The sequence below is a fragment of the Pogona vitticeps genome, chromosome 2, assembly GCF_051106095.1.
Source record: "Pogona vitticeps strain Pit_001003342236 chromosome 2, PviZW2.1, whole genome shotgun sequence".
NCBI lineage: Eukaryota > Metazoa > Chordata > Lepidosauria > Squamata > Agamidae > Pogona > Pogona vitticeps.
Genome location: NC_135784.1, coordinates 250,143,182 through 250,169,381, shown reverse-complemented (window position 1 = coordinate 250,169,381; position 26,200 = coordinate 250,143,182). Strand labels below are relative to the sequence as shown.

The following is a 26,200-nucleotide window of genomic DNA, read 5'->3' as shown; positions in this document are numbered from 1 at the left end:
GAAAAAAAATAAAAGATGACAGAAATAGGGTCAGGATTCTAAATGTAGATTTCCAAGTTGCAGATGAAAGAGTGAACATTGGTGAATGAAACATAAGCAATTTAATATATTATTGACAGGATTCTTTGGAATTGACAGTAATGCTGGAAAAGCAGCAGGAAAAGAGGAAGACCAAATAGGAAATTGATTGACTTGACAAAGGAAACAATAGCCTTACTTTTGCAAGAGCTGAGCAGGGCGGTTAATGATAGGACATTTTGAAGATCGCTCATTCATGGGGCCCCTCTAAGTCTGAAGTAACTTGATGGCACATAACAAAAGCAACTGGTTCTTCAAAAAATAGAAGAGAAAAATAAATGTTTAGCTTGCTGTGTTATTGTTTATTATTTGCAATCTTAGCTGCCTTGATTATTTTCTAATAGAGGAGCAGGATAACAAAAAAGCAAACTGTGATTTTGAACAAGTTTATTTCAGGATTGAACCAGCTCTTTACAAACAAGTGTGTGATCTTTGATAACACAGATAAGCGCAGGTGCCGGTCAAGAACATGAAAGCAATTAGCAACTCCTGTTCTCCTAAATAATAGGATTCAACGAGGTCATTTTCCATTGAGAAGGCATTTTGCCAATGCTTAGCAGGAGATTGGAAGGCAATCATTTGAATGTGCTGCCAAGTGAAAAATTAAAAATTAACTTTCTTTGTGTTAAGTCACAGACACCTAGAAAAACAGTGCTTACCAGTATGAAAACCAGAGAGCTGGGATTCAGATCTCAAATCATGGTGACCTCAAATAAATGTGCAGGAATGAGCATGTGCAACTCTGTTTTGTCAGGCCATGAGATCAGAGATGCAGAGAGGATGATGAGCCACAAATGATGTGCATGATTTCACACATTATTTTCCATGACATTGATCTCTGTTTCAGAAGGATGAAATGGCATGGCAACATCATATGGCACAACAGGCAGAAACAGAAGGATTGTGTAGCGGGGAAAACAGTCTAGCTCTGGTACAAAGTTTTTCTTTACATTTTAATTATCTTTCTGTTGTTGATAACAAAAGAAAAAACCTTCGGAATCCCTGGATAACGTATGCTTATTATCATGGTTCAAATCCAGAACCGTAGAGGGGCAACTAAAGGTGATGTGAGCGACCACAATTATTCTGAAATGTGTGGTGGTAGGAAGAGAGAAAACAGGATTCTAAATCTTCTTATCAGACCTAACAAATATATCTTATGACCTTTAGAAACTTAGGTAACAGCAACAAGGAATTTAACACTGATCCTTAACTGTTGTGTGAATAGTACATAAAATAATGGTGCTATAACTGCACATTATGCACCCACCTGGTCTGGAAGAAATATTTGTGCTTTAAGATCAAATATTATACAGCCCCTCACAATGTTCTAGTTAAAGACTCTCCTTCCTCTCAGCTGGCCTGTCCTGAAAGGTATTGTGCCATCAACAAGGTGTGTCACACTAGAGAAGGCCCATTGAAACAATGGAGATTGGGTGAGTCACCTCCTCCATAAGTGCCACTGATTAGAGAGGCCTGCTCTGACGGCAACTGATTACTTGAAATGCTACATAACTATCTGTACTTTATGTTCTATTTCCTTATTATTAAGACATGAACCTACAGTTATCAAAGGGATGGTACGGACCTCCTTTCTAATTGCCAAGCGATTTAAAGCTTAAATTCACTTCAGCAACATTAAGCAGGTCCTTGGGATCAGTCATATGCAAAATTATTATTAGCTGCCACTTCTGCACAAATGCAGTAAGTAAATCCTAAATTAATTCTTTGGGTGATTTTCAGTCCCCCATTCCAGGAAGGTGAATGAGGTGAAATTCTAATCTAGACAAAGTACAAGTAGAATACAATGGTGCCTCACTGCACAATGATAATCCGTTCCACTGAAATCGCTGTTTAGCGAAATCATGGTCTAGCGAAAAGCATTTCCCCATTGGAATGCATTGAAACCTGTTTAATGCATTCCAATGGGGAAGAATCGTCGTTGTCTAGCGAAGATCGGCTATAGGAAAGCTGCTTTGCGAACCACCAATCATCTGTTTGAATCGCTGTCTTGCGAAGCTTAGGTCCCAAAAATACCTGTTTTGCGAGTGCGGAGGGAGCTGTCAAAATCGTCATATAGCGAAAATCGGTTTGTGAAGCAGGGGCCAAAGCGAAATTCCCCCATAGGAATCATTGTTTTGCGAATCACTATAGCGATTGCAAAAAGTCAATGTCTAGTGAAAAAACTGTCATGCAGGGTAACTGTCTAGCGAGGCACCACTGTACTCAGGTAGCTAGAGATCTATCCTCTCTCTCTCTCTCTCTCTCTCTCTCTCTCTCTCTCTCTCTCTCTCACACACACACACACACACACACACACACACACACACACACACACACACACGATTATCCTTCTTTTTGAAACATTCACAGCAGGGGCGGAATTAATATTTTTAAGAAAGCAAATCTGTCTTCCTCCTGTCTTCCATTAGAAAATGGCTATCCAGTCTCCAGTTTGTTCTGCTGTACTCTAAGATCCATTTTAAAATGTTATTAAAACATTAAAAGAGAAGAAGGAAAAACTATTAAAAGAAGTAAATACAGGGCAAAAGCAGACTTTTAAAAAAATGCTTCCCCAGCCGGTGTCCTCTTCTCCGGTTACTCATATACACCCAGCAAACCCAAGCAACCAGTTTTGCAACTCTGAAACTTTAATTGATAATCTGATGGATATATTGCAGCAAAAGGGGTACTGTGTAGCATAGGAAATGACACCACGGTGGATAATTTGGGCTGTACAGCCCTTGTTGCCTCACATGGCTTAGGGCTACTATTGTTTGGACTAGCCTGAATCTTCAAAGCAGTCCCCATGTGACCTCTGAATATTAGGTTCTGTAGGGTCAATGCACCTCAAAAAGCAAAATTCACCAACCATTATCCTTTTTGCAGTGGACGTAACAGAGAGAAAGCATGCTGCTCCTATAAGGAAATGAGGAGCATTTCTTTAAAAGATGTGTTATGACAGATAAGACAAGCATGAGCAAAACACAGCTTGTGGGTCACATGTGGCCCTCCAGGAGCAATTTTGTGCCTGTCCAGTTCTAAAAAAGAAAGAGAATGTGCCCAGTTTTGCAACCAATTATGTGTTCATACAACAGATGGCCCAACACGGGGGAAAACAATTTGCATGACATGCCTTTCCACTCTGTCTTTGCTGAGGAGGATTCTGGCATGTAAATGCAAGTGAACCTTATTGCACATAGTTTCAAACTGAAAATGTAATGAAGTATTTCAAAAAGGTAAATTTTCAAGTTCTTGCCTGTTATAGTTCCCAACACCACCTTATTTCTACAGTAGGACCTTTTTATCCACAGAATCAGTATCCACTGATTCACTTATCCACAATCCGAAAATATTTAAAAAATTTTACAAGAATAAGCTACTTTCACATGTATTACCAGAACCAGCCAATAGAGGGAGCCAGAGACCATGCTATGAATACTTGTTAGTGAAGAATACATAGCATGGTCTCTAGTACTCACTAGTGGCCAGTTCTGGTAATGCACGTGAAAATATTGTTTTCTTTTTTCTTTTCCTTTTACCATGCTACTGTATATAAATTGTGTTTGGTATTATCCATGGTTTTTAGTATGCACAGGGTGCTTGAAACCAATCCCCAGTGGATTTGGGGATTGTATCTAAGGTATTTAGAAAGATTCAGACAGTAGTTCTGAATTTTGAAAAATGTCATATAAAAAGTGCTTGTTATAACCTATAAAGCCCTATATGGCTTGGATGCAAGCTATTTGTAGGATTACATCTCCCCAAATGAACCTCCCCTGGTTTTTAGATCTTCAAAGGAGGACTTTCTCTTGAACCCACTGCCCTCACAAGCATGCTTGATGAAAACTCATGGAAGGCCTGTTTAGGGGCTGCCATGAGGCTATAGAACTCCCTTCCATGGAAACCCAGGTTGGCCTCCATTCATCTGTCCTTCTGGCAAACAAACTTTTCTCATCACTTAGCCATTTGGCCACTGATCTGAGAGAATTTTCAACAGGAGATGCTGCAGTTTTTTCTTTAAGGCTCTTTTTGATCTGTGTATGTCTTTTGTTCTTTTTCTGGTTTTTTTTCTTGCTGCTTTTGTTTTTACATTAATGGTCTTTTAATATCATCATATTAATATTATTATATGTCTCATGGAATTTTTGATACAGCACGACCCCTGTATCTGTAGAATCAGTATTTGCTGATTCACTTACCCCTGGTCTAAAAATATTTAAAATATTAAAAGATAAATCCCAGAAATATGTATTTCTAAAAATGAAGTTATCAAAACTGGTCACTAGAAGGAACCAGAGGCCATGCTATGCATATTGTTTGCTGTTAAAAATAGCATTCACTATAATCTATGTTTTTCAACATCCATGGGAGGGCTTGGAACCAAACCCCTGTGGATATGGGAGTATTTTAATTTCTGTATCTATCATGTTTCCCCACACACCATTCTGAAAGCTACCTTTGGTTTATCAATTGGGAGACAGGAGGGATATAAATTGAAATGAATGATACTGGAGAGGTTGCTCTAACTTGAGATATATGATAGAGTGGCCACAAGACCAGATAGATAGATAGATAGATAGATAGATAGATAGATAGATAGATAGATAGATAGATAGATAGATAGATAGATAGATAGATAGATAGATAGATAGATAGATAGATAGATAGATAGATAGATAGATAGATAGATAGATAAAGTCCGGAGCCATTGGTTGGGAGTTCAATTCCCCACTGTGGCCTCCTTGAGGGTGGTTGGACTTGATGTTCCAGAGGGTCCCTTCCAGCTCTGCAGTTCAAAGGTTATTATTATTATTTTACACACTGGAAAACAGACAAAAATCAATGTGGTGCATGGAATTCTGGTCGGCTTCCTCCCCTTGTATTTCACGTTGTTGAGGATGATTTCCTAACCATCAGGTGGGGAGATGTGTACAATGTATTTGTTTTAGTGTTTTTCTTTCAAAATTGTTTTAAGTTTAATGGTGTTTTAATATTATAATATGTTTCATTTAAGAAGGAAAGAGAAACTATGCTCGTGCATAGGTGCATTCCCTTCATTTAAGTTCTAAGCCCATCTTTTCCTCATTTCTCCAAAAGTTAGTTTCTCATTATGGCCTCCCAAATGTCAGGTGTGTATTTCATCAGATTAACCCACTTTTTTTTGAAAAAAGTCTGCCTTGATTTGCGTTATAAGTCTGGGCAGAAGGAGGTAGTACCTTTGGGGGCAGGGGGAGAAAAAACTGCTGTAACCACATTCCGCAGACTCGGAACAAAGAGATGTGTGGCAATGACATTACCGCTGGCCTATCTGGGAAAGTATCTGTTGCATGAATTGAGCAAACAACATACTTAAAAGTAGGACAGAGGCATTTAGACTGCTTAAATAATAGGCTCTGCTATTTACCGTAGAATGCTGTTGGTTGCTCAACTGCAATTAAACTGTAACACTATTTTCATCTCTCTTCTTGGAGCTGTATGTATGTAGAATGATATTAATCAACTGAGATTTAAGCTGAGTGAAGTAGATGTAATTATCAGCTTAAAAAAATGCCATGTCCCCAGCTGTGCTGGAACATAAAGGAGCTCATAGAAGTGGAGGTTTGCATTTCACACATCTGCCTTAATGAATGCAAAGGCTGATCTGTTTTGACCTCATGAGAAGAAAGAGAGAACTGGGAAAAGCACACTCTTCCAGCTCAGCAAAGAAGATATGTGTGTGTGTGTGTGTGTGTAAATATATATATTCCCTCTGACCAACAGTGACACCTAAAGGCTACACGATAATAACACTAAAGAAAGTCAGAGAGAGAGAGAGACACTGTCATCATACTGGTATTTCTCTCATTCTCCAAGCTTAGCTTCTATACACAGGTCTTTTTATTGTTGTCCTTTTATTTAAAATCTTCAGTGTTGACATCAGCCTTCCCCAAACCTGCAACCCTCCGAAGCAGTTCAGACATGTTGGGCTGCAACCCCTAGAACCCCTTGCCAACCTCATCACAGGCCATGCTGGCCCAGGATGAGGAGACTTGGTACCCAACAACTCTCAAGGACAGCTGGGTCCGGACAGACCATGTTTCTGGACTGAGCTGAGCACTGGCCACTAACAGGCTATTTTTGTTCCAAGTCCAGTCCTGCAATAAGTTGCAGAGAGGCAGTCAGCTCTGTATTAGGGACAGAAAGTGGGCCATTGTCTCCCACCCATAACTATTTGCCAAAGGCCTTGTTGCTCCATACTACTTCCACAGGCTGGCTGCTTCTGGGCCTCAGATGTGTAGGGTGTCTCTGGCTCCAAGGAGGTCTTGGAGCCAACGTCATGTGGGTGGTTCAGAACATTCCCTGCCTTGTAGCAGCTGAGAAGCAACCAAGTGCCCAGCAGAAAGCGCTCTGAAAGCCTCACTTAGTGAGGTTAATCCGTTCCGGAAAAACCCTCGCTAAGTGATTTCATCGCTATCCGGAAATGAAAAGCCCATAGGAACGTATTGAAATGGGTTTAATACGTTCCTACGGGCTTAAAACTTACCTTTAAGCGAAAAATCTCCATTGTGGCAGACATTTTGGGTGCCTTGTAAGCGAGGCAAAACAGCGGTCGCCATTTTGTTTTGTGGTGGCCATTTTGGAACCGCCGATCAGCTGGGGAAAAAATGGGGGCTTTGCGGCGACCGCGTCCCCACGATCGTCGCAAAGCAATTTTTCCCCATAGGGGCCATCACTAGGTGATTGCTCCAGCGATGGCCCCAAACCCCTCACTATGCGGATTCGTCGTTAAACGGTGCGCTTACTATGCAGGGCACCACTATACAACCACCATCCCCCCCTTCCCCCTTGTTTTCTTCTGTAGGGTGGGCGGGGATCACCTCACCTCACCACCATCACTACTGCCATCCACGTGCTTTTCCCAGCATGAAGCATAGGTAGAATGGGATTGAGGCAGATGATGGAAGGTGACAGCAGCCTCCAGGCCACTTGTGCAGGGATGACCCTTTGCTTTCTTCTTTGGACAGTGGGAAGGCTTGCACTGCTCCTGTGGTATTCAAGAATGACTTACAAAAATAATTCCGAATATGAAACAGCACAACATAGTTACAGTTGTCTGTTTTATCTCAGAACAACAGTTACATTGGTGTATTGGAAGATTAAAGACCAAATGTTCCTTTACTGCCTTAAAGACTCATTTTGGGGATCATTTTCTGTTTAAAGCCAACTAATTTAGCATTTCTTCTTCTCACCCAGCATCAGGGGCAAACTTACCATTCTGACCTACAATCTCTCCACCTCACAGCGTGGAGGATCCACCCTTGTTGAGCACCATCCTCGCTCATGCAGAAAACCTGCCACAAACCAGCTTTATGCTTATAAATTGTCTGCTTTCTAGAAATCCGCTCATCAAAATGATCTCCCTATGGCTCCAACTACTCTTTCCATGGTTTTGGCTTTTTTTCCCCTATCTCTTCTATTGTCATCTCTCATTGTCTACAATCAAAGTTTATATGTCTGCGATTATAGCCCACCAACTAAAGGACTCAGATGCTGCCTTATTCTTGAGACATCCTACTCTGAAGGAGTTTCTTCAAGGTGTCGCCAATCTACATCCATCCTGACCTTCTCCTCCACCACAGTGGTCCCTGCACATTGTTCTCCGTCGCCTCTCATTACCACCCTTTGAGCCTCTTGCCACCTCTTCTGAGCATCTACTCTCCTTTAAAGTGTTGTTTCTAGTTGCTATCACATCGGCCTGTAGAACACCCGAACTTGTACCCCTATGAGTAGACCCTCCGTTCCTGCAATTTCATCCCAATAAGGTCAGAATGTATCCAGACATCTCCTTCCTCCCTAAGGTCTTTTCTGAATTTCATGTCCGTCAGCCTATTGTCCTCCCTACCTTATTCCCATCACCAGCAATGGATCTCGAGCGATCTCTCCACCTTCTAGATGTGAGAAGAGCCCTGGCATTCTATGTCAAAAGAACTGCCCCCTTTTGGAAGTTTAAGAGACTGTTTCTATATATTTGCCCATAGAGGACACATGTATCTCCTCAAACCATCTCACGATGGATTGTTCAAACCATACGCCTCGCATATCAGCTTGCTCAAAAGCCTCTGCCTACACAGATTAAGGTTCATTCCACCAGAGCAATTGCCACTTCCACGGCTTTTCTGTGAGATGTACCTATTCCAGATATTTGCAAGGCTGCTACTTGGTCCACTCTGTCGACATTTGCATCCCATTATCGTTTGGATATAAGGGCCACGTCAGATGCAAATTTTGGTCATGCAGTCTTGTTCTCAGTCTTGCCGTGATGTCCCTCCAGCTGTGAGGTAGTGTGCATTCATATAGACCACGAAGAAGAAAAAGAAGTTACTTACCTGTAACTCTGGTTCTTTGAATGGTCATCTGTGAATTCACACTTCCCGCCCATCCTCCCCTCTGTCTGTCACATATGTCTTAATGTGCAGCGGCAGGCTGTTGGGAACTGAGGTAATTGCCAGGACAGGCAGACCACGTGTGTTAACGGGGCGGGTCCTGGCAAACGGATGTTTGAGCTCTAGAATATTCTGGAGACCTCTGCGCAGGCACAGATTAAACCCATTAGTGTGAATTCACAGATGACCACTTAAGAACCAGAGTTACAGCTAAGTAACCTCTCTACTTATTTATTTATTTTATTTAGAATATTTTAACCCTACCTTCCTCCTTAAAGGACCCAAGGTACTATATATCATATTTGTCTCTCAATATCTCTCTCTCATACATGGCTAACACACATATGCGTGCACACTCAAGTGCACCAGACCAAGGATAATTTTTATTTGTTTTTATTTGTTAAATACCTCATAAAATACATCTCTAAATATTGTGTAATTCAGCCAAAAACATAAAAAAAATAAAAACACACCCTACATTCAGGGCAAAAAAAGCCCCCAAATAAATGCACTGATACAGCATAAGATATACAGTAATTCAGATTTTAAGAATTAAACAGCTGTCAATAACACAAGTTGAAGCTACACTAAAGACTAAAATAGCAGATTTTGAATATTGTAAAAAATATTTTAAATGTCTAAGAGAACAGAAAAGGGCTGCATAAAAACATAGTAATATGGGTACCCAGTGAGCAAGCTTCCATCAATAAAGCATTCCAGCAATGGAGATCAAAAGCAAAACAAGTCTTGTCTCTTGCAGGCGCTCTGTGAGTGGCTTCAGTTCTGAGCAGTAACGAAGTCCAGCGAGCTCCATGCCAGCAATCTGATTTCAGATGAAGCTGAATGAACAAAGCTAAATGAAGAAAGCTGGTTGGTGAGGTAGGAAAGTGAGAAAAGCGAGAATACCAGGCCTTAAAGAAATCCCCTCTGCTACCCAGAGATGGGCAATTTTTATTTTTTTTTTTGACAATAACTCCCAGAAGCCCATGCCTGGCAGAGTGATGCTGCTTGGAGGATTCAAGGAGGTATCCTCCAAAACCAGCCATTTCCCCTCTTATGATGTGCCCTCTACTTTGTATAGTTTGACCTTGTGAAATAGGATGAAGGGCCCTTAAGGAAAAGCTGCCTTGAATAATTGACCTACAGGCACGGACAAGATCTGTGTTAAAAGAGGAGCTTAGGGAGCAATTATGCCCAAGTTAAAACCAACAGTTTTTAAATAAATTTCAGTCTAGTCATTGCAGGGCTATTGCAGAACTGGTGCAATCTGGGTTGGTTTCAAAACACAGCTGCAATTACCGAAAGTGGTTAGGGTTAGCATACATTCTATTCGAAGATATTTGCTTTGAATACAAGGATGTGGCTGTGACATGCAGAAAACCTTGTAAGAATGAGGCCTGGGCACTGCAAGGGCAAACTGACCACACCGGTTTAGCATCATGTGCAGTCAGGAGGGCGATCTTATCAGAACAAAAGCGGAGGCATATTTGCCTCTGCAAACTCTATGCAGAACATGAGAAAAGCAGAGGAGATACAGCTATTACCCCAACGGTGGTCACAGGCAGAACTGGAATGATCTGCCAGTTTGTTTCTCGGCTGAACAGGTGTTGAGGGCTCTCGAACCCTGCTCCTGCTGGTGGGCTTTGAAGCTCCGAGCACCTGCTCGGCTGGGAAACTGAAGGCCGCCCATTCTAGGGTTAACAAATAAGCATTTTATTATTATTATATCTCACTCCATGCACCGCTTTTATTCCCATTGCTTCCTCCACAACGCAGTAATTGTATCTTCCACAACGCAGCAATTGTATTTAGTTTCAATACAACTTAATTATTGTAACGTCTTGCACATGAATACTTGTGTAACTTTATGTATCTGAATGTATCTGTATCTGTATTAGAAACTGCTTTTACTGTAGACTGACCCTGACTTAGATCTCTTCTGACTCTTGCCACAATCACACCAGGGTGCTAACTTTACAAACACACTCTTGCATATCAAAACACATGGGGCCTCAATGGCCTTCCATCTGCTAGCTGAGAGATATCGCCCCAAGGAACAGAACTTTCACTTCCCAAAACAACAGGCCTGCTCAGAGGGCAATTAAGGAGATAATTGGCACCCTTGGTATGCGTAGGGAGGAAACTAAGGCACTTCCATCTTGACACCAAGGGAAAAGCTGTTACTTGAAGGCCACCATATACAATGCAACAATAAACAAAACGACAGAGATAAAACGAATATCTGGGTACTGTCAAATCAGACACATAGTCGCCATCTGAGTAATTCATAACCTTAAGGCCAAGGGGGGCATGCGTATCATATACACATTCAGGTGTAGCCAATAAGTCAGACCCACAGAACATCTAGGGCCAATGGGCATAGAGATCCAAAGTTTCGGGTTCAGGACACCAATCAGAATCTAACTGTTTATGGCCCTTTGTGTGTATTCCTATAAAACATCCATGCACCCGTGTTTCGGGGCTCTTCTCTGCCTTTAAGAGATTGGGCCCTAGCTGTGTAATTTAATAAATAATTGGCATTCTATACAGCTGGTTGTCTCGTGTCTTAGTCTGCTGCCTCTGCCGGAGAATCAACCCGATTTTCAGGGTTAACAAAACAAACCAACATGTGTTGCAGAACCAGTGGTTCGTGCCCACCTCCAATCATGGCACGTTGGGGGGACGTGTATGCAAATATGTTCTATGGGCTTATATCGTGATACAAACCAGATCAAGTATGATTTTACCTGATTTTGGAAGCTGAGCAGTTAGGCTGTCCTTTTTTTTTGTTTGTTTGTTTGTTTGTTTTTGTTATTTACCTCTGTTGCTGCTTTCACTGGCTTATTTCTACTTTCAAAAACAAGGAAACTGCCACAGTGCTACCTAGGAACTATGGGTATTCCCGGTAATGATGCTTCATCAGAGAGAAAAGACCTCAGGGCAGAAAGACTACAACCTCCAGCATCCTCTGCCCCCAGGGGACATTGGTCATGTGATGATGGGGTGGATGACCAACTGGGGGGCACAAAGGATGATTGCTGCCAAATAGGCTACATGAAGGGCACTTTCTGCAGAAGGTGCCTTCTATAGGTACCAGTAAAACCTGCAACTCCCTGGTAGCATCACAGTAAACTTTGGAAGTAGAAACAGGCCAGAGAAGGCAGCAACAGAGGTAAGTAACCAGAAAGCTGCTCTGTAAATTTGTGCTTCTGACTGTACCTCCTAGAATTCTGCAAGGGAACTCCAAAAATATTCTGCTCTCCAAAAATATGAAAGAGCACACTCGTACTGAGCATGCTGAGTCCTAGTTAGTATTTGCCTGGGAGATCCCCCTGTGCATTGAGGAACCTTCATGTAAGGAGAGCACCAATCTGAAACCCTGGAGAACTGGACTAACTCAAGAACATGGCTTTGTGGATTCCTATATGCATAGTGATTCAGAACCCTGGCTGCGTAAGATCTGAAGTTAAGGGGAAAGCCCGACATATCTTCTCAAAGTGGGGCAGCAAGAAGAGGCTGGTGGGGATTTGGGGAGATTCTGTTTATAAGTATAATGGAGCATTCTTCCTCTACCCCATGCTGTGAGGTTGAGTCAGCATGAGAGTGACCGGCTCAAGGTCACCCAGTGGATTCCATGGCTGAGTGGAGATTACAGCCTGGATCTCCCAAGTCCCAGTCCATGACTCTTAACTACTGTGCCACACTTAACTGCACACTACACTGGGATGTGACACTGTGACATGGTGTCACACCTTCCCTCCAACAGATATAATCACATACAGAGTAACTTTTGTATGGATTTCTGTGGGAAACAAACATAAGCATAGGGCAAAACACCATTGGACAAAATAATAGGTGTATGTTTTTTCCCTCTTATCACAGTAACACCATACCCTTAAAACACATCCATGTGTCAGAAGCATTCTTGTACGTGACTAGTCAAACCGTAAAGGTAAAGGTTCCCCTTGACAATTTTTGTCCAGTCGTGTTCGACTCTAGGGGGCGGTGCTCATCCCCGTTTCCAAGCCAGAGAGCCAGCGTTTTGTCTAAAGACAATCCTCCGTGGTCACATGGCCAGTGCAACTTAGACACAGAACGCTGTTACCTTCCCACCGAGATGGTCCCTATTTATCCACTCGCATTTGCATGCTTTTGAACCGCTAGGTTGGCGGAAGCTGGGACAAGCAACGGGAGCTCACTCCGTTGCGTGGATTCGATCTTACGACTGCTGGTCTTCTGTGGTTTAGCCCGCAGTGCCACCACATCCCAAACCCTAGTTTGCCACAATGTGTGGCAAAAGTCACACATTGTCACATGAGATGCTGTGTACTTACATTTCCTCCATGAAACCAATATCCAACATGTAACACATAGCAATGGTTTGGTTTCCGGATAATCCTGTCTTCAGACAAGGGCAGGAGGAAGCAATTACTTGAATGAACTGGCTCATTTAGACCCACAATTAATTATGTTTTATCAACAGTAGCATTTATACGTATAAGACATTAACAAGCACAGAGCAAGTAAACCTAACCTTTTAGAGTGTTCATTTCCATTGACCAAACTCTAAAGATGCCAATGAGGGGGGACATTAAATTTCAGTCCTTATATTATTCCAAGGTCATTCTGTAGTAAAACAATACAGTGCCAACAAATGAATTATTGACCAGCCATGTAATTTAAGACTCAAGATTCACTGATGTTATACATTCAATGGTAATTAAATGTATGCAACAGCAGAAGCTACAAGCAGCAGATGAATTAAATTGTAAGCAGCTTTTTGCACCGCATAATACAATCACAGCTCCAGGACATATTTTACAGCTACTCAGATGGGCTTCCTCAGGGAACAATAATCAACTAGCAGCAACTGCAGTTTATAATCTACTCAATAGCATTTGATAATTAAACTAGAAATTAAGGAACATCAACTTGTTTACAGTATTGCTAAACTTGTCTTTGTTTTATTAGCGTCTCATAAATACTGCTGCTCTAAAGTGCTTATCTTCAGCATTGGCATTCATGCCAAGAATGTTTAGTAAAGGTCACAGGCACTAGTTTGAAATGGTTGCTTCCACCCCAGTGGTTCTGAAAGATAACTTGTAGTTGATTTGGTTTTGTTTTTTAACCCCCAAGAACTCTGCTGTTGTGGATCACATTTGTCCTTTCAGATCTTGTCTTCATTGCTAAAGGACTACAGGAATAGTAGCCCAGGACATCTGGAAAGTGAAAGCTTCCCCACATCTTCCCTAACTTGGTACCTTCCCTTTGTTTTGGATTACAATCCCCAGCATCATTGACCGTTGGTATTCCTGGTTGATGAAGATGGGAACTGTAGTCTAAAACAGTTGACAGGCATTTCCATCTTGGGGAAGGATGCTCAAGATATACTCACAACAGATTTTCAAAAACCATTGGGACCCAATTCCTTTTCAGTGCCTTTTCAGTACAACCATAGAGCCTTCACTTTGAAAGGATCAGACATTCCTTTCTAGGCAGAATTACAGCTAGTCTCTTTTGAATGACCTGTGGCCACTGTCAGAAAGAAGCCAGGGGGAGGAGGTTCTGGAGCAAGAAAATGTGAAGAAAGGTCATTTTCCTCCATCCATGAAACCATTTCCTTGGGAAAAAAAAGTTAATTTTCAGGCCATTCTGATAAGAATACACTAACCAAGTTGTTCTGCCACATCTGGTCTGCCTTTACAGTTTTACTGCAAAGTCCTGTTTAAGGCTTTGCTTAAAGCCCTCCATGAGCCTAAACATTTGGGAGGTGTGGAGGGGAGGGTGCAAGAGGGGGGCGCACGGGAGAGCTAGGGGGACGTCTGCAGTGCACAGGCAATACTTTGTTGAGAGTGTGTGCTTGTTTCTCTCATTCCCCCACCACCCCTTTTAAAAATAGTTTTGGCTAATTGCTGCTGAGGAGAAGCCATCTGAGATTAGGAGCAAGGGCTGGCCTGTGTGATAGAAAAGTAATGACCGCTGACAGCTCACTGATTTCTTCAGAGGCAGTTTTGCTTAGGATTTGTAGCTAAGATGGTTCAAGATTTTGTATCATTCTGATTTCGAAGGAAATCCATCTGGCCTCAGTTACCTAGCCTGCTTCCTCAGGCATTACGTAGCTCCCTACGATCAGTGCTTCAATTCTAATACCTGGATGAATAACAACAAATGTTTGAAGGCACCGCCAAAAACGAGGGAAGACCAAAGAGATGTTTGTGTAACAAGAAAAAAGCCAAACTGATTGAATTTTGTCTTAAAGCAGTATTGTTATTGTTTGCTTGGGTTTGCCTTAAGTGTGCGACACACACAGCTCTGCTCCCTTCATACATTCAGCTGAAAAGTGGAAAAAGAAAAATTCACCTCATCAGCAGCAGTACATACTAGCTACATAACATCCCACCTAACCCCAAATAAGGTTTGTCTAAACAGAAGACATTTTAGAAGCCAGGAAATTTATTAGAATGGAAGCAGGTACGCCATGATAGCAGAAGTTCTAGTTTCATTTCTGCAGTGTAGCTTATGATATATGTATTGTCCAAAATGCATTTGCCCCTGTTTATTAGGTACAAAAGGTGCTGTAAGGTTCTGCAGGTCATAATACAAGATAAAAGATTTAAAAGGCCCTCTTTTCCATCAGAAGCTTGACCCGAACTCTGAAAATGCTGCATCAAAGACAAAGTACATTATTGAAATGACTGCAAGATCAACACAATTGAAGGCACACTGTAGCCGTTACAAGTATCCTCAATGCTAGATGATTCCACCTAGTAAGTCTGTAGCTTCAGGCCAACATGAGTTTCGCTCTTATAGGCCGAATTCAGCCAAGGCAGTGCATTCACAAAGTAGTTACTGAAACTTGATCCCTTGAGCCAGAGGCAAATCCTTGCTGTAATTGATTGTGCTGAAAGATAAACAGAAAAATTAGATAAACAGATTGAATAGAACCCACTGGATCACGCTGCAGAAAATGGCAATGTATTTTTCAACTGTGCAACTTTCACCATAGAAATTAGTCTAGTATCCCATTTCTATGGTGCCCAATCACATCTAAAAATGCTCTGACCAAGATGAGAAGCTTTGCGTTAAATAGAAAGACCATCAAGCGAACTCCCAAACAGTGCAGAGTCTCTGATGTACAGTTTCCACTACCATGGGAATATCATCATTTAAACGAATGCAGATCTTTTGGTCTCATTTGGTAGAGCAGGCTGTGCAGAATCCAGAGATAGGGAAAGTAAGCCATTAATACAGGTACCAGCATGGAATCAGGAGCTTTGCTAAGAACCAAACAGGATGAGAAAACAAAAGTTGTATTCAAAAGTGAGTGCTTTCATAGTATTTGTCTTTATGATGCTGCAGCTCAGATATTGGGTGCTGTCTCAGACAGTGAAGCCCCGCAGCCAAGAGTGCTTAGGTTCTGTTTGGTGGCCCCCTACTGACCTTGTGTGACATGGTTGGGGGTACGTCAGTGGGGTGGGGGGATAGATGAAGTTCAGGTTTTGGTGGACCTCTGGGCCAAATCATGTGGAGTAAAGAATCCTGGGCTAGCAGCGGAAAGTTCCAAACCAAAACTGAAATCCCTCCTTCAAACATTAAGGTGCTATGTAGAACTAAAATTTAACTCTGCCAATTCATATCGCGAACCAAGGCTCGAAGGAGGAATAGGGCATGAAAAGATACATCATGGAAATAAAGAAACTGAAAATGTGTCCAAAACATCCAGTGAAGGAATTGCAGCAACAAACTAGGAAACTATGCATGAAGAGCTCCCTCTGCTGTTCTGGCATCATACTGCAGAACAAGTCACATCCATAATATCAATTTACAGTGGTGCCTCGCATAGCGATCGCTCCGTATAGCGATGAAATCGCTTAGCAACCCTGTTTTTGTGATCGCAAAAGCGATCGCTTTGTGATGTTCCCTATGGGGAAATTTCGCTTTGTGATGATCGCAAGGAAGCGATCATCACAAAGCCCCCATTTTCGGCCAGCTGATCGGCGGTTTAAAAATGGCCACCGGGTAAACAAAATGGCCACCCACTGTTTTCAGGCACGATTCCTCGCTTTAGAGGCACCAAAAATGGCAGCGCTATGGAGGATCTTCGCTTAAAGATGAGTTTTAAGCCCATAGGAATGCATTAAATACGTTTTAATGTGTTTCTATGGGCTTTTTATTTTTGCTTAGCGATGTTATCGCTTAGCAGCTATTTTTTCTGCACAAATTAACATCGCTAAGAGAGGCACCACTGTATTTGACTATACTGTGCCCAGAATTTCACAGAATATTTTGTTAATTAAGGATTAACTCTTCACACTATGATGAGGAAATCAGATTGGAGGAAATGTGCACGTCAGTAGCAACTGGCATTTCAAAAGAAGTGAATAAAGCCCAATTCTCTTACCATTTGAGCCAAACCAAAATATGTACACATATATTAAAATGTACTCATTTTTATCAAATGGAAGCATGGCAGCTTCTTCCCGAGAGAAAGAGCAGCCCAGAGGGGACTTCCACAAGGACCATGTGGAATGTGTTAAATCCCCATCTTCAACATATGATGATACAAAACCTTGCTGTTGTTCCTGTGGCTGTTGTTTTTAAAAGTAAACACAAGGTAGTTTACACACATGCACAAACTGACACATTGGCCAGCTTATTTTTCTTGGGTTCTGCTGTTGCAATGGGAATGACATCACTACCACCAGCAGACTGCCACTAATTAAAGAGTTTCTTTTGTGATTTTTCGGGTGTCTGCAACTTTATCTCATTGTATACAGACCAAGTATGCCCCGAATGAAAAGGAATTCTTTAATTAACTGCTGATGATGTCGGTCACAATCTAGTTTGGCTCCAGGATTACACTTTACCTACTGGAGCAATGGTGATTACATAAACTTAATAACTAGCAGTTATTAAGTTTATATATTACTGCATCCCATATTCTGCAGTATCAACCATTCGTATTTGTGAAAACTTGTTCCAGAAAGTGCAACATTCATTGTTGCTAATAACTATCATGATGCTTTCTACCATCCCTTTAAGGCAGCACAGAGGCACCAATACCACACCACCAAAAAAAGATGGCTTGATTACCCAGCCCACCTTCCAAAGAATTATTTTCTGTTCTTTCAAAATCTTCTCACCCTGATGCAAGTTTTGCACAGTCTTCTGTAATGTAATCACGCCTCCCACATTGATACTGATTTACTGCAAACCTTTTCTGTATTTTATTCAGTTACACTAAGAAAGGTGTTCACTTTCAAATTGACTCCCAGCAAATGTTTCTCAGCTAAACTATTCCAATTCTAGTTCCAAGTAAGTAAATAAGTCAAACAAAAGCAATATTTGTTACTGATCTCTTTCCTATTAAGTGTCAAAAATATCATCGGGCTCCAGCTACCAACCCTGGATGACATCTTCACATCCCGCTGTCTAAGGAAATCGCATAGCATCCTGAGAGACTCTTCCCATCCTGCTTATAACTTTTTTGAACTGTTACCATCTGGCAGAAGATATAGAACAATTAAGACTCGGACCACACGTTTTCTCAATAGTTTTTATCCCAGGGCTATAATTGCAATTAATAATGAGCTTAAAGACCACCAGTAGTGAATAATTAGTTGGACTGTGTTACTTGGCCTGCGGTGTAGATGTTTGTATTTTTAGTGGGGGACTTTTAGTGGGTGGGGAGTGTTTGGGAATTTTATGTGTGTGCATGTGTCTGGTCTCTGGGTGTCTGTGAATTTCGTTGTATGTGTATATACTTACAATGACAATAAATTATTATTATTATTATTATTATTATTATTATTATTATTATTATTATTATTATTATTATTATTATTATTATTATTATTATTATTATTATTATTATTATTATTATTATTAAAAATCCTGTTTAGAAATTTTGCAACTCTTTAGCACAGGCATCTAAATCAGCCTTCCCCAACCTGGAACCTTCCAGATGTTTTGGAAATCACAGCTGGGGTCCAACATACTGGAAGGACAGCATGTTGAGAACAGCTGCTCTTCACATATCAAAGGTAGATATTGTTAGTTCACCCCAGGAACAATTCGGAGAAAATTTGCACATGCCTAACACTTCTGATCTTACCAAGTAGATCGTCTCATGTATTGCTTCCATGAATCACTTCCAGATTCCCTTCCACCACCAGTATGCTTATTACCACCTAGAAGAAGTATAAAACAGATGTTAAAGGGTCTAAAAGCCAAAAGATATTGTTATGTATTTCTCAAAGCAGCTTTAAATCAGACCAGCAATTGAAAACTGCACATTATACCGAATTCCTCCCCTCTGAATCTCAAAATTCTCCTTTCCTGAAAACATGCAAGTGTTTTATAGCTTTCATGATAGTTTTTAAAAACTCAATTTTCTCCATATATATATTTTTAACTCAAGACTGGAAAAATGAAACAGAAGGAAATAAAGGCTGTGAGCAGATCACTTGCTTATATTCTTACAGCTATACTGAGCCAAATCACAGGTGATACTAATCCGTATTTAGAATTATTAGGGAAGGCCACCCCTCCTCTGTACAGCTTTAAAGAACCCTGCAAGCTTCTGCATCTGTTTTAGTCTAATCACAGCTCACTGTGCAATCCAAAGCCTTGATCTCAACTACACTTTGTTCAAACAAGCCAGTTTCATAAGCCCCTGGTGTGTCAGGCTCAAATGATACAATGACCTGCAGTCAGTTAAAAATGGGAAAAAGAGCTTTTGCAACCCCTTTCATGGCCATAGCAGGGGGGGAAAAAGATTAAATGATCATTCTAACATTGAAATATGGTTCCACTCTGAAACAGCCCACTGTATAAGTGTAGAGCCTGGATAGCTAATGTCAGACACACTTTACAACACTGTGCGAAATACACTAAGGGTCTAGAGCAGAGGCCGGCAATCCCAGCAGGGCCATTTTTTTCAGTAGCCCAAGGACATCATGTTAAAGGGTAGGGGCTGTGGCCAAAAGGGTAATTTTCATATTTAATGTCTTATATTTTTTTAATGCTTCATGCGGTGATTATGCACAATAAAGTGTTGCCACAATGATGCTGAAAAATAAGTTTAACTAAAAGAAAAACAAACTGAAGAAATCCTCTTGCAACTTCTAGAGACCAAAAACAAACAAATAATTCCCCCCCCCCACAATTGTAAAAATTCAGGGGAATGTGGGGACACCAAGGATCCTGCAGCCCCACAAAAGGCAATATTGCCCCCATGTGCCCTAGGTGGCACATTCTGAGGAATAAAAATCCCGCCAAAAATTAAACAAGTTCTGAAGGTGCAGACACTCCCAGGGTCTTGAAGGCCATGAAAACAGCCCTGTATGGTGGCATTCAACCTCCGAGTCACATATGGTCTATTGCTCTTGTAAAATCAAGTTATTGGGGTGTAGTTGCAAATGGCATAAAGCCAGTTTCCTTAGTAACAGTATGATATGAACGCAAGAATAGCTGCTCCAAACTCTAAACTAATGGGTAGTTCAGTACATTTCTTTTAAATAAATGCCTAAGCACATGTCTCTGTAACTGTAAAGTTCTACTTCTGAATCGAGGTGGGCAACCTCTAGAGGCCCAGGAACCTCACATGCCCACTCCCCCAAACTGCTCGCTCTTGCCGTCAGCCTACCCACCCACCCATCACAAATTCCTAAAGAATGGGTTCTTGCTGAAAAATCCCATTTGGCCCCATCTACTGGCCAAAATAATATTGCTCCACCCAAAAATTAAAACTTGTTTGGGAGTATGGGGTGCCCAGTATTGTTCGGGAGGGTTCTAACACAATGAAATAGTCACCCCACGCTCTAGATGGCACAAGAAATCTCTCTGAGCCCAAAGTTTTTCCGCCCAAAAAAGATTTGAGACTGGTTTCATGACATACAAAACTGGTCATTCTTGAATGATGAAGTGGCAGTTTTATTGATACTTTGTCATCCTAGGCATATTTATAGCAGTGACGATGGCAATCAGTGTAGGAACTCAACATACCAAAGGCACCTCCAATTTCAGCACCATTAGTTGGAATATTCACATTCACAATGCCACAGTCTGATCCCTTCGGTCTAGAAAGAAAAAAAAGCATAAATTTAAAAGTAATGTTTTTAATTACCAAATCATACACCAATGTGGATTAGTGAAAGGTAAAAACTCCAACAACTAACCTCAAACATAAACAGTCATCTAGTATAAGTAGATCTGTATTGTCTCTATCGATCGATTAATCAATCGAATTAATTAAACTATGTATATTCTGCCTTTCTCCTGAAAAGGAACCAAGGTGGCTTATCTCTTTATAATAGAAATAAGGATCATACCCAAGCCATCTGAATATTCTACCCAAATCCTTGGTAAAGATGCTGCTGGAGAGACCTTGTTTTACTTCGTTATTCCAGGCAAAGACTTCTTCTTCTGTCTGGAAATGAAAGCACAAACTTAGAAGCTTAAAAATGAATTACACACTGGCTAAAGCTTGTTTAGATATCTAGCTATGGAGCCAGAGTTTGGGAGTTCAATTCCTCAGTGTCCCTGCAGCCTGTGTGGCCTTGGGAAAGCTGCACAGTTCCAGGGCTCCCCCAGAAGAAGGGAATGGCTGGGCCTGCAGACCAGTTTGGTGAGCATTTAAAATACCCATATTCAGAGTAAGGGTGAGAGCCACACTACCAGATCCTAGAAAGATCTATGCATGAACATCCTTGTTCAGCAACCACAATGTTCTACCTACATGCCTTCAGAGATGCATCTGTAAAGTTGCTAGGGAACAGGTTTTCTCAGAAAGCCTGTGGCAAAGGAGAAAATTAAGGATGTGCCAGGATTCCATGAACTACCAGACACTGGAATTGCTTTATATATAAAGTTCTCCTTATCCAAAGTACCATGTCATGCCTTTAAACTTTAGTCCATATTGTGGTGACATCTTTATGAGAGAAACAAAATCTGCACAAGCTTTAGAGGCTCTCCAAATCTCTTTGTCACGCTTGATATCACAAAAGAACAGCCAACAGGAAGAGTGTCATGTCAAGGAAAGATCTGCAGATTCTCATTTAAGTTCACGGGGTTATTACATTTCAGCCTGAATGGCCTGTGGGTTTGCTAAGAACTGCAAAAGCAATAGAAGACAGCAAATGGTGACTGTCAATTCTGAAACCATCCCTTTGGAAAGTGAGGCCTGCCTCTAAAGCTTGGCTAAATAGAATGCCAAGAGTCAGCACTGACTGGTTTGTTCACAGTTGCAGGGGAGGGGGAGTTGCAAACTGAAGCCACTGACAAAATTACAATGGTGCCTCGACTTATGAATGTTCCTACATACGACCATTTCGAGTTACAACCAGCTGCGGTCACAAAATTTTGCTTCTATTTGAGACCGGAGCTTACGAACAGAAAAAAGCAGGGGAAAAAGGTGGGAAATTCAAATTTCTAACTGTAGGTGCGACGAGGCTGCTTCTTTGTAGCTCTTTCGCCCTGACAGTTAGAGTGAGTGCGATTGAAGAAGGCTTGGGACTGCCTGGCTTCTGCTTCAGAGTGAGAGTGTGTGTTTTTGCAGGGAGGTAAGGTGCTGTTTTCTGCTTTTTAAAAACAGTTCTGGGAGTTTTTGCAGCATGGTTTTGAGCTGGGGGGGTTATGTTTCTGTGCTGTGGTGGGTCTTGCGGGGTTTGTGGGTTTTTTTGTTTTTTCTCCCATTTCCGATGGGTCTTGGGGAGTTTGTTTGCTTTTTAGTTTTCCCACCATTTCCGATCTTGCACGATCTGCTTGATTGCTTTTTGCTTTCTCTTGATTGCATTTGCAATGGGTCTTGCATGGTTGATTGGTTTTTGATTTGTTTTCTTTGCATTAGGTCCTCCATGCTTGATTGCTTTTTGCTCTCTCGTTTGCTTTCACAATAGGTCTTGCACAGTTGATTGGTTTTTGGTTTGTTTTCTTTGCATTAGGTCTTCCACACTTGACTGCTTTTTGCTCTCGTTTGCTTTTACAATGGGTCTTCACGGTTGATTACTCCCCCCCCCTTCAGCCAGAAGGGATTAATCACGTTTCCAATGAGTCTTGCAGTGATTTTTTGGGGGTGATTTTTTTCTTCAGCCAGAATGGATTAATTGCATTGCAATGCATTCCTATGGGAAATGGTGCTTCAACTTACGGCCGTTTCGAGTTACAACCATCTTCTGGAACAGATTATGGTCGTAAGTCGAGGCACCACTGTATTTGTCTCTTCAGAGTTGTGTTTGAGAAGCATATCAACATTTTTAATCTTTAAAACCCCTACAAAAACTGTGTTCTGTGCATCAGAAGTCTGGGAAACCCTTGTCTAACTTCATAAAACAGTATATTCACCCTCAGCTACTGTGATATGAAGGCTACGAGGCCACTAAAAAGACAAATTCCCAGAATGTTCCAAACATCCAAAATTCAAACACTTAAGTTTTGTTGAAAGGGGGAATCTACTCATGAAATGGCATTGGTTTTCCACCTGCAATTTAGCACCATCATGAGTGATCAATTCATTATTTGAATAATTCCCCCTTTCCTTTTATTATACGTTACTGTTTAAAAATACAAAAAGAATTCTTTAGTACTTGAATAAAAAAAATGGATCCTCTATTTTCTAACCATATCTAAGAACTGACAGACCTACCTTAAATTTTAGCACGTACAGAATAGGAACAAATGTCTCTGTCTGCACAATGGGTGCCGTATGTGAAAGGCCAGTCACAATAGTTGGCTCAACATAGTTTCCAGGACGATCTATAACCTTGAATGAGAGACAAAAAACACCATCCATTAGTCTTAGGTGCGTCAAAACCCTCAGGTGGCATTCGGGTTTAAACTGGAGTGTAAAGGTGTATCTGCATTACACAGTGGCCTCAGTGTGAAAGCACTTGCAACTGTTATGGTTCCCTTCAAATGAAACCGACAATTTATAGTTTAGTGAGATACTTAGAATTTTTTTAATGGGGAGGTCTAGGATATCCCCCTGAATTAAAAGAGAAAACACAAAGACTTTCAACAAACTGCAAATCCCATGCAGTATCAAACTGATAGGAGTAGGTGGTGTGAGTATACTTTAGATTTAGTCTACCTTTGTAGTAAATCTTGTGTAATACATCCCACTTCTATCCCAACAGAATTTTAAGGGTTCAGATCATTTTCTGTCTTCTTGACAGACTCGTTATGAGAACATATCCTATGGCTGCGTGGAAAAAATGTCATTCCCTGAGATAAAAATAACCCTTACATAAATGATGTGTTTGTGCTTTAACGCTTCCTCTGCCTACTGCACTATCACTACAGATAGTATAAAGCAGCTATAATCCTGCAAAACCTATCAATCCAAACCCTCAGACATGACTGCTCTATCTCTAGGATCTCATCATATTTGTATCCTCATGATTCCACTAAGATCTCTTACCTTTAGTAGAAACCTTAAGCCTTGTGGGAAAAAAAAACAGCTTCCTTTACTTTATCAAACTCTACCGTGTTTCCCCGAAAATAAGACAGGGTCTTGTATTAATTTTGGCTCCAAAGACGCATTAGGGCTTATTTTCAGGGGATGTTTTATTTTTTTCATGTACAACAATCTACATTTATTCAAATACAGTCATGTCACCTTCTTCTGGTTGCTGCACAGTGGTGGAGGGCGGGGTTTCACTTAACTGGGGCTTTTTTTGGGTTATGGCTTATACTACGAGCATCCTGAAAAATCATACTAGGGCTTATTTTCAGGTTAGGTCTTATTTTCAGGGAAACAGGGTAAACTACTTACAGAAATTTTGTTTTAAAACAAAAATGCCCTGCCTAAAGGGTTCAGCAGAGCTAACAAATCTGTGACAAGACAAAGAAGTAATGTTAATATATTACTTATCATAGTACACTTAGGGCTGGAGCTTGGGGCAGGCATTCAAGTCCTACAACTGCCTACCCAAAGAATAAGAGGTGATGGGGAGACATCAAACGGAGTGTGTCTGAGCACAAGGACACGCCAAGATCTAGCAGGATTGAAGCAGCACTCACTCTTTTATTTTTAAAACCATGTTATTGTTAGGGATGGCTGGCCAGGCATCCATGTCTTACTATTTTGTATTTTAAAATATATGATCCTTTTCTAGAAGCGAAACTGTGCTTACTCCCAAATAAATGTACATCACACAAGGGCAAAAAAAAGTAAGCTTCATTTTATTCCTGCATTAATCCCTGTAACAACCAATCTCATAAAGCTCAGTGTGTTGGGGGGCCTGGCTGCAGACCAAGAGGTAAAGAAATAAAACTGTTTTGAGCAAAGTGCTCTTCTTTTAATTGAAGACCACAGCTTTCTTTTTGACAGATTAAAAAATGCACATATAAAAACAGTCACCTTTCCACCATAGACCACAGAGCCCCCCTGCTGCTTGGCCAATCCCACGGCATCCACAAACATCTGTACTGCTTGCTTAGTGTGGACAGGACCATACAGGGTGTGATCTGCAAAGAAAAAGGACCACAAAAAATTATGGGGATCATAAAAGCAAAATCATTACTGACTTCATAATTAGTTCATTATTCTTTTACTTCTATAGCCAAAGATGGGAGAGATGCCTGTAAGATCCTCTCTCTCATGTGCCATAATAACTTTCTTGGCTTTGAATACTATGCAGGAGGAGAAAAAAGAGTCTCTCCAGGTAGACCTCCTTGGTGCCCCCTCCCTCCAGATTCCAACTGCCATGTTTTGGGCTATAGAAGGAAAAAAGAGGCCAAACTTCGTTCCTCCCTCATGCTCCTCTCCTCAATAATGAAACTCTGAACTCATCAACCGCACCCCTTCCTACCTATGCTGAAAAGCTACTGTGCGAGCCTTTTTGACTGAAGAACGAGGTGCAAATACACTTCTCTCTTGAATTGCACAGGTTTATGCAACACGGTTTCAGCTACACAAGGCTTTTTTTTAAACAAAAAATACATAAACGTTTTAATAAATATATAAATATTCAATAAATACTGCACTGTTCATCATCTCCAAGAAGTAACCTGAGAAAAATGGGTCTTGGACACACTGAGGCCCCTGTTGTTGGCAGTGAGGCAGCCCCTGGTCTGATGGCAGTGGCCTAGCCAGCTGCTTTCCTGGCATAGCAGCTGCCTCTGGTGGCCGAGTTGGAGGAGGACATAGTGGTACATAAACACAGTAAACTCACCTGCCCAATATTTCTGTGTGTACGTGAGTGTGTAAATCAATTGTTTATGCTTTGTAGTTACGTTTGGGGGGGGCATTAAGAGTTATATAGGGATTTTGAACTGCAAGGGGGTCCAGCACCCTTAACCCCAGCATTGTTGAAGGGAGATGTGTGAAAGGAAGACAGAAAGACAGATAAGATGTCTCAGCTTTGGGGATGGGAGAAACCACCTGCTGTTCTGCCTTAAGCAACAAAATGTCCTTTTGGGTCCTTCTTAAGGAGAAAGGTGGGGAGGGAGGGATTGATGGATGCCTTGAACCAGCCCTGCCCTGACTGGCAGCAGTCCTCCAAGCTCTCAGGCAGACATCCCCTCCCGTCTTGCAACCCAGAGCCGGGACTATCTATATTCAAGGCATGGGCTCCAGAACTGAGCTGTGGTCCTCTCCTCATTCTTCCAAACTACATAAAATAACATACAACATTTTTTCCTCCAACATACTGTTGTCTCAGTCACAATTTTTGTTAAAGAGACACCTTTTTAGA

At 41.3% G+C, this 26,200-nt stretch overlaps 1 protein-coding gene across 1 annotated transcript in view; it reads right to left on the bottom strand.

The window, feature by feature from the left end:
- Positions 1 to 14,939: 14,939 nt before the first annotated feature.
- Positions 14,940 to 26,200, bottom strand: part of ALDH7A1 (aldehyde dehydrogenase 7 family member A1) — a 32,773-nt gene continuing 21,512 nt past the window's right edge. The window contains exons 13-18 of the mRNA XM_020790656.3: positions 24,865 to 24,971; positions 23,149 to 23,265; positions 20,837 to 20,934; positions 20,511 to 20,584; positions 18,619 to 18,694; positions 14,940 to 15,405 (exon numbers count right to left, since the gene is read on the bottom strand). Coding sequence (XP_020646315.3) covers positions 15,351 to 15,405; positions 18,619 to 18,694; positions 20,511 to 20,584; positions 20,837 to 20,934; positions 23,149 to 23,265; positions 24,865 to 24,971 — 527 coding nt within the window. The 3' untranslated portion in view covers positions 14,940 to 15,350. The remainder of the gene's footprint in view (positions 15,406 to 18,618; positions 18,695 to 20,510; positions 20,585 to 20,836; positions 20,935 to 23,148; positions 23,266 to 24,864; positions 24,972 to 26,200) is intronic.